Source organism: Gracilinanus agilis, chromosome 1, assembly GCF_016433145.1.
Source record: "Gracilinanus agilis isolate LMUSP501 chromosome 1, AgileGrace, whole genome shotgun sequence".
NCBI classification, from domain to species: domain Eukaryota; kingdom Metazoa; phylum Chordata; class Mammalia; order Didelphimorphia; family Didelphidae; genus Gracilinanus; species Gracilinanus agilis.
In genome coordinates, this window is record NC_058130.1 from 293,057,915 (window position 1) to 293,073,123 (window position 15,209).

Consider the following 15,209-nt stretch of genomic DNA (forward strand, 5'->3'; position numbering starts at 1 on the left):
CAGCCACTTCCCAGCTGTGTGACCCTGGGCAAGTCACTTGACCCCCATTGCCCACCCTTACCAATCTTCCACCTATGAGACAATACACCGAAGTACAAGGGTTTAAAAACAAACAAATAAATAAATAAATAAATAGAGGGGATTAATAAGGGAGTGGGTAGAAAGGGTAGTAATTCAAGGGAGGGGACAAGGGTTACTGGCATAAAGCAAACCACTGGTTTAAAAGGAAATAGTGTAAGAAGAAGGAGTAGAACTAGGAGAGGATACCAAAATGTTGGAGAATACAATACTGATAATTATAACTCTGAATGTGAATGGGATAAACTTGTCCATAAAAAGGAAGCAAATAGCAGAGTGGATTAGAAACCAAAATCCTACCATATGTTGTCTACAAGAAACACATATGAGGTGGGTGGACATACAGAGGTTTAAGGTAAAGGGCTTTAGCAAAATCCTTTGGTGATCAAATGAGAAAAAGAAGGCAGGAGTGGCAATTATTATTTTTGACAAAGCCAAAGTAAAAATAGATATGATTAAAAAAGACAGGGAAGGTAATTACATCCTGATTAAAGGCAGTATAGACAATGAGGAAATAACATTGCTCAATATGTATGCACCCAATGGCATAGGAACCAGATTCATAAAGGAGAAACTGGCAGAGCTTAAGAATGAAATAGATAGTAAAACGATAATAGTGGGAGATCTAAATATTCCTCTTTCAGATCTAGATAAATGAAACCAATAAATAAATAAGAGGTAAGAGAGAGGAATGAAGTCCGAGAAAAATTAGATTTAATAGATATGTGGAGAAAAAAAAATAGGAACAAAAAGAAATACACCTTCTTTTCAGCTGCACATGGTACATTCACAAAGATTGACTGTGTAATAGGGCATAGAAACATTGCAAAAAATGCAAAAGAGCAGAAATAATAAATGTAACCTTCTCAGACCATAATGCAATAAAAATAATAATTAGTAAGGGCACCTGGACAAGCAAATCAAAAACTAATTGGAAATTAAATAATATGATTCTCCAAAACCAGTTAGTCAAAGAAGAAATCATAGAAACAATCAACAATTTCATTGAAGAGAATGACAATGATGAGACATCCTATCAAACTCTGTGGGATGCAGCCAAGGCAGTACTCAGGGGGAAATTTATTAACAAATTAGGGAGGGCAGAGATTAATGAATTGGGCATGCAACTTAAAAAACTAGAAATCGAATAAATTAAAAATCCCCAGATGAAAACTAAATTAGAAATACTAAAAATCAAGGAAGAAATTAATAAAATGAAAAGTAAAAGAACTATTGAATTAATAAATAAGACTAGAAGCTGGCATTTTGAAAAAAACAGATAAAATAGACAAGGTACTGGTCAATCTAATAAAAAAAGGAAAGAAGAAAACCAAATTGACAGTATCAAAGATGAAAAGGGAGACCTAACCTCTAATGAAGAGGAAATTAAGGCAATCATTAAAAACTATTTTGCCCAATTATATGGCAATAAATATAACAATTTAGGAGATATGGATGAATATTTACAAAAATACAAATTGCCTAGATTAAGAGCAGAAAAAATAAAATACCTAAATAATCCCATATCAGAAAAAGAAATTGAACAAGCCATCAAAGAACTCCCTAAGAAAAAATCACCAGGACCTGATGGATTCACAAGTGAATTCTATCAGACATTCAAAGAGCAACTAATCCCAATACTATACAAATTATTTGATATGATAAGCAAAGAAGGAGTCCTACCAAATTCCTTTTATGACACAAATATGGTACTGATTCCAAAGCCAGGGAGATCAAAAACAGAGAAAGAAAACTACAGACCAATCTCCCTAATGAACATAGATGCAAAAATCTTAAATAGAATAATAGCAAAGAGTCTCCAGCAAGTAATTAAGAAGATCATCCACCATGATCAAGTGGGATTTATACCAGTAAGGCAAGGATGGTTCAACATTAGGAAAACCATCCACATAATTGACCATATCAACAGTCTAACAAACAAAAATCACATGATTATCTCAATAGATGCTGAAAAAGCCTTTGACAAAATACAGCACCCATTCCTATTGAAAACACTGGAAAGTATAGGAATAGAAGGACCCTTCCTAAAAATAATAAACAATATATACCAAAAACCATCAACAAGCATTATATGCAATGGGGATAAATTAGAAGCCTTCCCAATAAGATCAGGAGTGAAACAAGGATGCCCATTATCACTTCTATTATTCAACATAGTACTAGAAACACTAGCAATAGCAATTAGAGAAGAAAAAGAAATTGAAGGTATCAAAATAGGCAATGAGGAGACTAAGCTATCACTCTTTGCAGATGATATGATGGTCTACTTAAAAAATCCTAGAGAATCAACTAAGAAGCTGGTAGAAATAATCAACAACTTTAGCAAAGTTGCAGGATACAAAATAAATGCACACAAATCATCAGCATTTCTATATATTTCCAACACATTAGAGCAGCAAGAGGTAGAAAGAGAAACACCATTTAAAATTACCCAAGACAATATAAAATACTTAGGAATCTATCTACCAAAACAAACCCAGTAATTATACGAACACAACTATAAAACACTTTCCAAACAATTAAAACTAGATCTAAACTATTGGAAAAATATTGATTGCTCATGGGTAGGATGAGGTAACATAATAAAAATTTCCATTCTACCCAAATTAACTTACCTATTTTGTGCCATACCTATCAAACTACCAAAAAACTTTTTTACTGAATTAGGAAAAAGTATAACAAAGTTCATTTGGAATAGCAAAAGATCAAGAATATCAAGGGAAATAATGAAAAAAATGTGAAGGAAGGTGGCCTAGCAGTACCAGATATTAAACTGTAATATAAAGCAATGGTCATCAAAACTGTATGGTACTGGCTAAGAGACAGAAGGGAGGATCAGTGGAACAGACTTGGGGTAAGTCACATCAGCAAAACAGTGTATAATAAACCCAAAGAACCCAACTTTTGGGACAAAAATCCACTATTTGACAAAAACTGCTCAGGAATTTGGAAAACATTATGGGAGAGAATACATTTAGATCAACATCTCACACCCTGCACCAAGATAAATTCAGAATGGGTGAATGACATGAATATAAAGAAGGAAACTATAAATAAGGTAAGTGAACATAGAATAGTATACTTGTCAAATCTCTGGGAAAGGAAAGATTTTAAAACCAAGCAAGAGTTAGAGAAAAGTAGAAAATGTAAAATAAATGATTTTTATTATGTCAAACTAAAAAGCTTTTGCACAAACAAAAACAATGCAGCCAAAATCAGAAGGGAAACAACAAATTGGGAAAAAATCTTTATAACAAAAAACTCTGACAAGGGTCTAATTACTCGAATATACAAGGAGTTAAACCAGTTGTATAAAAAAATCAAGCCATTCCCAAATTGATAAATGGGCAAGAGACATGAGTAGGCAATTTTCAGATAAAGAAATCAAAAGTATCAATATACACATGAGAAAGTCTTGTAAATCTCTAATTTAGAGAAATGCAAATCAAAACAACTCTGAGGTATTACTTCACACCTAGCAGATTGGCTAAAATGAAAGAAGGGGAGAGTAATGGATGCTGGAGGGGATGTGGCAAAACTGGGACATTAATGCATTGCTGGTGGAGTTGTGAACTGATCCAACCATTCTGGATAGCAATTTGGAACTATGCTCAAAGGGCTGTAAAAGACTGCCTGCCCTTTGATCCAGCCATACCATTGTTGGGTTTGTACTCCAAAGAGATCATAGATAAACAGACTTGTACGAAAATACTTATAGCTGCGCTTTTTGTGGTGGCAAAAAACCGTAAAATGAGGGTATGCCCTTCAATTGGGGAATTGCTGAACAAATTGTGGTATATGCTGGTGATGGAATACTATTGTGCTCAAAGGAATAACAAACTGGAGAAATTCCATGTGAACTGGAAAGATCTCTAGGAATTGATGCAGAGTGAAAGGAGCAGAGCCAGAAGAACATTGTACACAGAGACCAATACACTGTGGTAAAATAGAATGTAATGGACTTCTGTACTAGCAGCAAAGCAATGACCCAGGACAATTCTGAGGGATTTATGGAAAAGAAAGCTACCCACATTCAGAGGAAGAACTACAGGAGTGGAAACAGAAGGAAAACAGCTGCTTGAACATATAGGTTGAAGCAGACATGATTGGGGATGTAGACTCGAAACTACCACACCAATGCATCTATCAACAATTTGGAAATAGGTCTTGATCAATGACACATGTTAAAACCAGTGGAAATACACATCATCCATGGGGGAGGGGGACATCGAGGGGTGTTGGTGAAGGGGAAAGTAAGAGCATGAATTATGTAACCATGTTAACTTTTATAAAAAATAAATATTAATGTTTTAAAAAATGTAACTGAGAAGTATTTAACAAAATAAATGAAAATATGATAAAACAAAGATACATTATATTTTAAAATGAAGTTAATATGCTGAAGGCATCATTATGAAGGGGTTAGTGGTCCAGTTTCTATTTGAGTTTGACACCACTGGTATAAAGGACTATCTGAGTAATTGTTAATTAAATAAAATCATTAATTTTTTAGAGCAAATCTCTGAAGGATCTCCTCCAAAAAAATGTGTCTCTTCTGAATGTATAAGAATTCATGAATAGATTTGATCTACAGAGAACTTTGTTTATTGATGTTTATTAAACAGGCATAAAATAGTAAGTCATTCACTTATCAAAGATATTCATCATCATCATGAAATTTCCCTAGCACAGAGTCCAGATAGAAAAGGTATTCTCAATAGAAATTGAGGGACTGCAAAAAGCAGATAATGTGCTGATTGCATCAAGTAGCAGAATGTTATGTGGTGAGATTCATGAATATTTGAATTAGATTGTCCTAACAAAAGATGTAGGAAAAACAGAATAGATTAAAAATATTTTTGTCTATACTATAATATCCAGTTATTATATACTATAATATCCAATTATTATAGTTATTATTATAACTATAATATCCAGTTATTAGTACATATTAGTTATATGTACTAATAGAATAATCCATTGCATTATTCTATTAGTACATATAGAAGCATTATAAGTATGATCAGAGTACAAAACTGAGAAGTAAGAAAATGGGTCAGATAGTATTTTGTTAATGAATAGAATTTTCAATGATCCTAAGCTATTACCTGAGACAAAAACATCTCTTTTAATACCAGCATTCTCTTGATGATATATAACTATGAATTGTGGTATACCAAAATTTCAAAATAATTTAAATTGCAAGTGATTTAAAAGGAATATGATATATATACAACATTCCATATATATACATACATATGTATATATATAAAATGCAACAGGTTGGCATCAATGAATTCCATAAAAAAGGTGGCATAAGTCCTAATTTTTTTTAATGATGAGAAAAGGGGATTGATTAGTCATGTGATGAGAGTCTCTTTATGCCTAGAAAAAAGCATATGGTATTAGGTTTCTTACTATGCAGGATTTATGGGAGGATTTGGATCAGAATCACACAAGATGAGATTGTAGGGGTGGATTGCAATCAGCATCATTGGAGTGATTAACATTGATGAGATCACACATCCATTGAAGTAAGGATTGGAAAGACTGGATAGGACTTGAGAAAGGAGAGAAAAAAAGAATTAAGGATGTTTTTAATATGACAAACTGTACAAATTGTCCTGACATTGGAAGGAGCTGATTTATTGGGAAAATAAACCATTTTGGAAATATATATATATATATGTCCATATATAAATAACGAAAATATATAATTTGAGATTCCAATGTGACACCACAGGAGATGTCCTATGGATAGTTTGCATCGAGAGATTAGGAGAGTAGTCAGAATGAGAAATAAATTTGAGAGTTAACCTGCTTTGAAAATATATTTGAGCTTACTGAAAGACCAAGATAGACAATTATCTTGAATTTCAGGCTTAGCTTTTGTGCTCCTTTTAATGCACTTATATAATATACATTTGGACCTTCCTTATCTTCATCTATACCACAGGTTTAGAAATGAAGTCAACTCATTTTGGAATTGGAAATAGTGATTGAATTGAATTGCAAAATGATGGAACTACCATTAATTATCCCTCTGAGTGGGTTTTTAAAAAAAACAGTCAAAAAAATGCATCCATGGGTTGGAGCCAGTAACCTCAGAACTGCTGACAAGTATGGCACAAGGCTGCCTTGGCAGGATGTTCCTCTGTGGCAAAACTTGGGTGATGAGTACTCTAGTGGAGAGTTTGTGGTATTCTGAGCTGAAGGATGTTAAGTGAAGATTTATGTCTCTCTTCCTTTACATCTGAAACGTTGACTGGGGGAGAGGGAAGGAAAAGGGAAAGCAAGGGAACACTTCCCTAACAAGAGTATTGAGTCTTACTTGATCATAGGTGCTAAAAACTTGAAGTCAAGGAGTGGAATAGTTTGGACTGTTTTATTCACAACAGCGTGAACTGGTCATGAAAGTAAAGTTGTGAATTTAGCTCCCAAGTTCTGCTCTATAAGAATATCTATATACTTTATAGGAGTAGAGATCTCCAATCCTTACATGAGCAACACTTAGCTAATTGAGTTTTAATAATGTTTATTTACATTTTGATTTCTTGTGGGAGATGGTAGATGCACTGCAAGCTAAAATGCAAATGTGTTTTCCTTTTGGAACTTGCAAAAGTTGGAAAAGGAGTTAAAAATCTTAATAGGATCTATCTAATGAGTTTTTGACAAATTTATGAAATTTACATGAATATTTTATTAAAATTATTTATTTTATTATTACCTTGGATTGAGCTGAGGAGCTACTGCATTAGTCCTTCATATGTGGGGATCAGTTAAGTAATCCTTTACACTGTATATTTTAGGGGATTACCCTCCATATGTAGAGAACACTGTATCCTATTTGACAACTGCAAAGCCTATTGTTTGCCCCAATATACTACAAAGATCAGACTTACAACTCTGAGTTTTCTGTGACAAAGCTTCCCTAAATGATTTCAAGAGCAGAGAAACTCTCTTCACCCCACAGTTATACATTAAGTGGCAAGTTATGCAGATTTTTGAAAACAGTAAACTACAGATATGACAGATATTTTGTCTTTCTGAGGAAGTACCATTCAAAAGTAGAACTGAGCCCAAAGCCACTTGTTATCTGACTTCTGGTTCTACCTCTTTATTCAAAGATTTTAACCTGGGAAAAAGAATTGCTTTCAGGTGAGGAAAGCTCAGTCTAGACAGGCATCTGAAAAATGCCACATTCCTTATGGAGAAAAAAGATGGGAATAGTTTTTCCCCAGGAAGTTTTTTTTTCCTGCCAAATTCTAATGGCAAGATGTGTTTGGGATAAGTTTGGGGGGCTTTACAAGATCCATGGCTGTTATCTATTCCTGTTAACAATTCTAGGTGAAGACAACAGCCAAGAGTAGGAAGAACCACCACTATGTTCCCAATAGAACTGTCTGACCACCACTGGCATGGGCATGAAATCTGCTAAAGACTGTGCTTCCAGTAGACACGATGAACCTAGCAGATATATATCATATGAGATCAGTGTAGAAGTAATTCAAGGACATTGACAAGAAACATCAGTGTTTTTGCAAAATTAAAGGGGTGAGCTCCAACCTCCCAACATTCACTTTTGGATACCTGTTTCCTATGTGTATGCCACTTGTTCCATTAAGTTATGTATATTGGAGGTGGAATATACCCTGAGTTTGTTGGGGAAATATCTTGAATTTTTTTCTTGTGCTGATATTATCCTTTGTCTTGAACTAATTTTTTCCTGTAGCTGATTCAAAATGGTAATGGTTTTTTATAATTGAAAAAATAGATATATGGTCAGTGGTTATTCTTTTTGGTAATAATAAGACTTTTTCTTCTATTCACATGTCTCTAATTATTTACCAATTTGTATCAACATCAAAAATATTTAAAATATATTTTTAAAGTACTAATGCTTACAGGGACATGATTTCTTTAAACAAAATAACAAGCTTTTGTACAACAGAACAATTTCTAACAATTAAGCCTAATCCAGTGTTTATTATCATTAAAAATAAAAATTAAATTACTTTATAAGGCCAAACCTGTCTCTTTCAGTCCTTTTAACATCAGCCAGGAGAATTTACCTAGGGATTAACTGACAATATTGGCCGATTAACCTTTTTTAACCAAAGTATTGACTTCTCAGTTTATAAAACACCTTCCTTATAACATTGCTGTGTGTTGGCGAATACAAATATTATATAATTATATAACATGTATATATAATATACATATATATATTATATAATTAAATAATACCTTTATTTAATGATGAGGAAGTACTTGATGTCACTTTACTAATAAGTAGCAGTCAGAATTTAAAACTAGATATGCTTCGTTCAAATCCAATACTTTTATGCCATCCCTAAATAGAGAGCTGATGGACCCACAGGGCAAAACATTTTTTTCTTCCATTTTTTCCTTGTTGTTATCATTTGGATATGGCTAATGTAGAAATTTGTTTTATATGACTATACATATTTATAATGGACTTTGCTTTGCTTTTCCACTTAGTAACGTGGAAGGAAGGAAGAAGAAAAATTGAGGAAGGAAGAAGAAAAATTGGGCCTAAAAATAAAATTAAATTAGAAAATAAATCCAACTCTTTTCTTCTAATTCAATTTGAATTTTTTTAGCAACTATCTCAGGATCGCATAGTTTTCATATCCACAGTTGTCTTTCACCAAATATGATTTTTCTGTCTCAGGGTAATTATTTTACATTTATTGAAGTCAGTTGTTCAGACCCTATCTTTATTAACACAGAATATTCAAAAGAAATGTTATCCTTAAATATGAGAAATTTTAAGGTATTTATCCTTTTTCTTTTTTTTCTACCAAATTAGCATTTCTAAAAAAAATATGTCTTCTTTGCACTTAGATATTATGATATGACATTAATAGAAACTTTTTTGATTCTCTTTAACATTTATAAACTTGATCTCTACCTTTTAAAATTGTATTTTTAGCCATTATTTTTTCAATCTATCCTTTAATAGTACATATGTTTTTTAAAATGTTACTTTTGAGAAATAGAAGGATAATATATGAACTCATGCAATTTTAATGGTCATTTCTAAAAATGATTTTAAGAAATGAATGCAATTTTTAGGCTATTTTATTCACTATATGACTATATATATATTTCACAGAAGTTCAATGATGACAATATATAATTAAAGGAAGTTGGTGGTACAATGCACATAGTGCTGAGCCTGGAGTCAGGAAGATCTGAATTCATTTTGACCTCAGGCACTTACTAGCATGAAACCATGGGTTAACCTTTTTGTTTTACTTCAGTTTCCTCAACTGTAAAATGAGGATAATAATAGCATCCACTCCTCAGGGTCGTTGTAAGGATCAAATGAGATAATATTTGTAAAAAATACTTAGCGTAGTGCCTAGACCCATGATGGCAAACCTTTTAGAGATTGTGTGCCATGCCCTATCCTCCAGAGACTGTGTGCCATGCCTTGCCCTGTTCCCCAGTGCAGGGTATACCCTGCCCCCCTTTCCACACAGGAGAGAGAGAAAGCACTACCTTGAGCTGCTGGGTGGAGGGGCAGGTGAAGTGAGGAATGTCCTCAGTGAGTATAAAGACAGGAAGGGAAGTTGCCTGAGTGCTCTGCTCCCCTCCTGCTCTGTGACCTGTGAGCCACCCACGCTGTACTCTGTGTGCTCCCTCTGTTCCCTCTGTGCACTCCCATTGGGCTGCTAGGCAGAGGGGTGGGGAATGTGAAAAAATGGCATCAGGCCTGGTGGAGAGGGAGAGGGGAGCAGCTCCACCCAAATCCCTCTACCTTTGTGGTAATGAACTCTGGGGTGCAGGGAAGATGGCCAAGAGCCCACAGAAAGGACTCTGCATGCCATAGGTTCACCATCACTGGCCTAGAACATAGTAGGTGCTATATAAATGTTTATTCCTTTCTCCATTATTAAATAACAACAAGAAAACACTAGTCAATCAAAAAGCATTTATTATTTACTATATCCCAGGCCCTATGTTAAATACTGGGATAAAAGGAAACTAAGAACAATCCTTACCCTCAGGAAGTTTAATTATAATGAAAGGAACAGCACTTATAAAACCAGTTACATCTCTTTTTGCAGAAGATATGGTGGTATAAATTGGAAAATTCCAGAAAGAGCTGATTGAAAAAATGATTTTAGCAAAGTGGTAGGATATAAAACAAACCCACATAAATCATCAGTATTTCTGTATACCAACAAAGCCCTACAAGAGGTGAGGGTAAGAGGTTTCTCATTTAAAATAATCAAAGACAGTGTGAAATAACAGGAAATATACCTGACAAGACAAACCTAGAAAATATATGAACATTATTATAGAACACTTTTTATGAAAATAAGGTCAGATCTAAATAATTAGAGAAATATTAATTGTTCATGAGTGGCCTGAGCAAATATAGTAAAATGATGACTCTGTCTAATCTAAATACTTATTCAGAGCCATTCCAATGAAATTACCCAAAAATATTTTATTGTGTTAGAAAAAATAGTAAAATTCAATTGAAAGAGTAAAAGATCAATAATATTAAAGAAATTTAAAAATATATAAAAAATAAGGAGTTCTAATTGTAGCATGTTGTAGACCATGTAATATGGTCATAATTATTAAAATTATCTGGTATTGGCTAAGAAATAGAAAGATGCATTAGTAGAATAGAGTACATATACAATACAGAATAATTATGCATTTGGTAAATTTAAAGATTTAAGCTTTGGGTATTAAAATCAAATTCAAATTCAACATTTGGCAAAAATTGTTGGGAAAATTAGAAAAAATTCTGACATAAAACCAATATATTACATCATTTACCAGAGGTCAAAATGGATACATGATCTTGATATAAATGGAGGTATCATAAGTAAATTAGAACAAGGAACATATTAACCATCAGATCTACGGAGAGGAGAATTTATGAATAAATAAGAGATAGAGAGCATTATGAAATGTAAAATGAAAGTTTTTATTACTTTAAATTAAAGAGATTTTATACAAATAAAACCTATATGGCCAAGATTAGAAGGCAGAATATTGGAGAAAATACATAACTTCTCAGATAAAGACCTCATATTTCAAATATAAAGAGAACTTTGCCAAATTTATAAGAATATGAGTTATTCTCCATCTGATTAATGGTCCAAAAATATGAAGAGGCAGCTTTTGGAAGAAGAAATCAAAGCCAGTTATAGTTATATGAAAAAATGCTCTAAATCATTACTAATTAGAGAAACTCAAATTAAAACAACTTTAAGATACCATCTCACACCTATTAGACTGGCTGGAAAATGTTAAATGTTAGAGAAGATTTAGAAAAATTGGCATGCTAATGTGCTATTGGTGGAATTATGCATTTTGGAAAGCAATCTAGAATTATGCTCAAAGAGTTATTTTTAAAAAGTTATAAAATAATCCTTTGATATACTACTACTAGATTTGTTTCCCAAGGTGGTCATGTTCTAAAATATTTATAGCATCTTTCTTTTTGGTTTCAAAGAATTGTAAATTAAGGAGATATTCATCAGTTGGGGAATTGCTGAATGAGTTATGGTAATTGACTGTGATTGAATACCACTGTGCTCTAAGAAATTATGAGCAGGTTGGTTTTAGAAAAAAAAAAAACAAACAAACAGAAAGATATAGAACAAAGAATAGTGAAAGGAACAAAACCAAAAGAACATTTTGTACAATAATAACAATATTGTTCAAAGAGTAACTGAATGACTAAGCTATTCTGAATAATACGAATATTCAAATCAATTTAATCAATTACAAAGCACCTATACTATACACCTTCAGAAAAAGAACTGTGGAACTTTTGTATATATAACTCTGTCAAATGTTGGCCTTGTCTAATAGGGGTACGGGAGAGAGAAAAAAGAGTTGGCTCAGAAATCTTAAAAAAATCTAATTCAAAAAATAAATAATAGTCAAGTATCTTCAATATATGTATACAACTCAAAGACAGGATTAATACTATTTTTCTTGTCTGGATTGAATAATGTTTAGAATGTATTATATAATAGAAAACAAAACATCAAAATAATGTTTTTTGTTTATAAAATAGAAATATAAATCTCTCAGAGTTGTGTCTAATCTGTTCCTTTTGTTCAGTTTGCCTTCTGTAAGACTCTCAAAGCACAGCTATATAGATACATCTTGAGGACATGTAGTATTGCATTTGACTAACTGCAAATAGCAAATTTATTTATAGTATACTCTTAAGATAATGGCAAGTTATAAATTATAGTGAAAAATAATTAGAACTAGAAAATAAATTTTGATTTTAATTTTAAAAAATTCTTAAACATTTTTTCATGGCTTTTTTAAATCACAGATAAACAAATCTAAGCCTTACTGGAAAAGACAGGAAATAAGCCATTTTCTTTGGCATTGTGTTGTTGTTTGGTCTTGTGTAAAGAACCAGCGGCCTCAGTTAAAAGAAGTACTGAAACATCTTTTCATACATAAAACACAGCTTACACAACAGTTCTGGTAAGTGTTCCCTTTTAGACCTGATGGGACACATTGAGCAACTTTTGTGTTTAAATATTAAACAATTTTTTAAATTTAAAAGTTAATCATACATTAGCTGGCTATGAAAATAATTTATAGTCACAGTGTCAAATCCAGAGGCTATTTATGTACTTTGTTTTTGTTTAGTTTCTCCATAAATTGTTTTTAGCTTTTTTTCTTTGCAAGAACTACATATTTACACATTGACATTTGTATGTGGGCTTTCTTTTATTTATTTTATTTTTTCATTATTGTCACTTAATTTTAAATCTCTAGGGCACCTCTGAGACCAGACTTTAAAATGACTCAGAACTAGTAAATTTGAGTTGTAATTTGGGCAGATCTAGCTAACACCCCATTATCTAAGCTATCTCTGGGAATTTGGAGAATCCACAAGAGAGCAGATGAATACTAGAACTCTCTGATTGTTATTTAATTGTAGGACAGTTTTGAAGAGTCTAGACAAAATGAGGAATATGAAATGACAAGTTTTGATATTATATATAACTTTTAAATAGCTTATTTATTTAAATTCTTTGGAGTCTTAAAGCTTAAAATATATATGTATATAATTATAGAAAGATACATAATTTTAGAAGGAAATACATATGCTTATATGTAAAAAGAAATAACATAAAATTACTACATTGAAGCATTACTTGTCAAAAATTTTTTCTTACATTTCTTTAAGTTCAAATAAAAATGTTATATTTTATCATCACTGGTCCAAAGAGTTTAGGCTACTTGACTATGGTCACACAATTAATATCATTGTAATGCAAGTTATATTTATTAAATGCCGTATTCATGGCATGATGCTACAATCTGGGACTATAGATATATAAAGGAATCTAAGATCTGAGTGCTGATTTTGGAATCAGAAAACCTGAGTTTAAATCAAGTCTCAGACTCCTGCTACCTGTATTAGCCTGTGCAAGTCACAAGCCTTCAACATCAGTTTCCTCATAGGCAAAATGAGGATAACAACACCTATATCAAAGGATTATTGATCAATAAACATTTATTAATCACTGATGTTCCAGGCACTGGGGATCACTGAGGATACAAAAAAAAAGACAAAAGATAGACCCTGCCCTCAAGAAGACAACATGGAAACAAATATATACAAAGCAATCTGTATACAGGATAAATAGGAATAATTAAAAGAAAGAAGGTACTGCAATTAAGAGGTCAGAAAGTGGGATTTTGGTGGGGACTTAGAGTCAGTGAGGCCAGGAATTGGAGAAGAGGAGGGAGAATGCTCCAGGCATGGGAAACAGCCAGAGAAAATGCTGAAAGCTGAGACATAGCATGTCCTGTTCTCAGAAGACCCAATAGGCCAGTGCTACTGCATCAAAGAGTATAAGTCAAGGACTAAAGAATAAGAAGGATGGAAATAAAGGTAGCAGGAGGCTAAGAAGGACTTTAAAAACCAAACAAAGCATTTTATATTTGTACCTTAATGCAGTAGGAAGACAATGGAGTTTTATTGACATGACCAGACCTGAGCTTTAGGAAAAAAATCACTTTAGTGGCTGACTGGAGGATGGATTGGAAAGGAAAAAGACTTAAAGCAGGCAGCTCTTCCAAGTTGCTTGAGAGCTGCTTCCAAGTTATTTGAGAGAGATTAATTTTATTAAGGAATAAGAAGACTTCATGATGTGAGACAGGATTATTGCAAAATATAAAGAGATAACAGAAAATCATTTTGCAAATCTTAAAGAGCTATATAAACTCTAGATATTTATTGTTATAATAATTTTTATTACTATTAAGTTAAATAATACCAGAACCAAAGTAGATTCTGTGGATTTTGTCTGGCGCCTTTTGTGATAGGAGATGAGAATGTTAAAAATCAAGAGAGCATAGAGCAGAAATTTAGAAAACTTTAGAGATATCTTTATGAAATTGGATTGTCTCTAACCTAATTGTGATAACTATCTGATACTCAGTTCAATTCAACATGTATCTTCAAATGACATCCATCTTCTAATCCCCAGATATAATGGAGTCTCCTCTGGATTCCCTAGGGAACATGGGATCAAAGCAAGATGTTCCCACATGTTTTAAGAGAAAGAGAAAACATTATGAAATCTAAATATGTGACCTGTAGAATAGAAATAATTGACAAAATAGAATAATTGAGCTATGTTTTTTTCATTTTATCTTTCCTTGTATTACCAGTACTTAAACACACTGATGTGAAATACTAAGTACTTAATAAATACTAGTTCCCTTGAGATTAGAAAAATCTGAATCTGTGGTGACAATTGTAATCAAAGCAACAATAAAAAACAATAGATTGGGAATGCAAATATATACAAAAGTGAAGAACAGTCTGGAAGAAGAGAAGCAAAAAGCAATAGCATTTAAAGAAACACGATCTCATTACAGGCAAAACCTACTGATATCAAGGATAGGATGAATAGAAATAATTTTAGGATTATGTCTCCCAGAAGAATGAGTCTAGTCAAAAGCCTTAATGCAATAATGAAAGAAATCATCCAGAAAGACTTCCCAGAACTTCTGAATATAAAAAATAAAGTCTCATTTTTAAAGAATCTACATACTACCACTAGAAATGG

At 32.6% G+C, this 15,209-nt stretch overlaps 1 protein-coding gene across 1 annotated transcript in view; it reads left to right on the forward strand.

The window, feature by feature from the left end:
- The window catches only part of TMEM232 (transmembrane protein 232), a 217,906-nt gene that overhangs the window by 84,832 nt on the left and 117,865 nt on the right, over window positions 1–15,209 (forward strand). Inside the window, exon 7 of the mRNA XM_044657626.1 lies at window positions 12,446–12,603. Within this exon, the coding sequence (XP_044513561.1) occupies window positions 12,446–12,603 (158 nt within the window). The remainder of the gene's footprint in view (window positions 1–12,445; window positions 12,604–15,209) is intronic.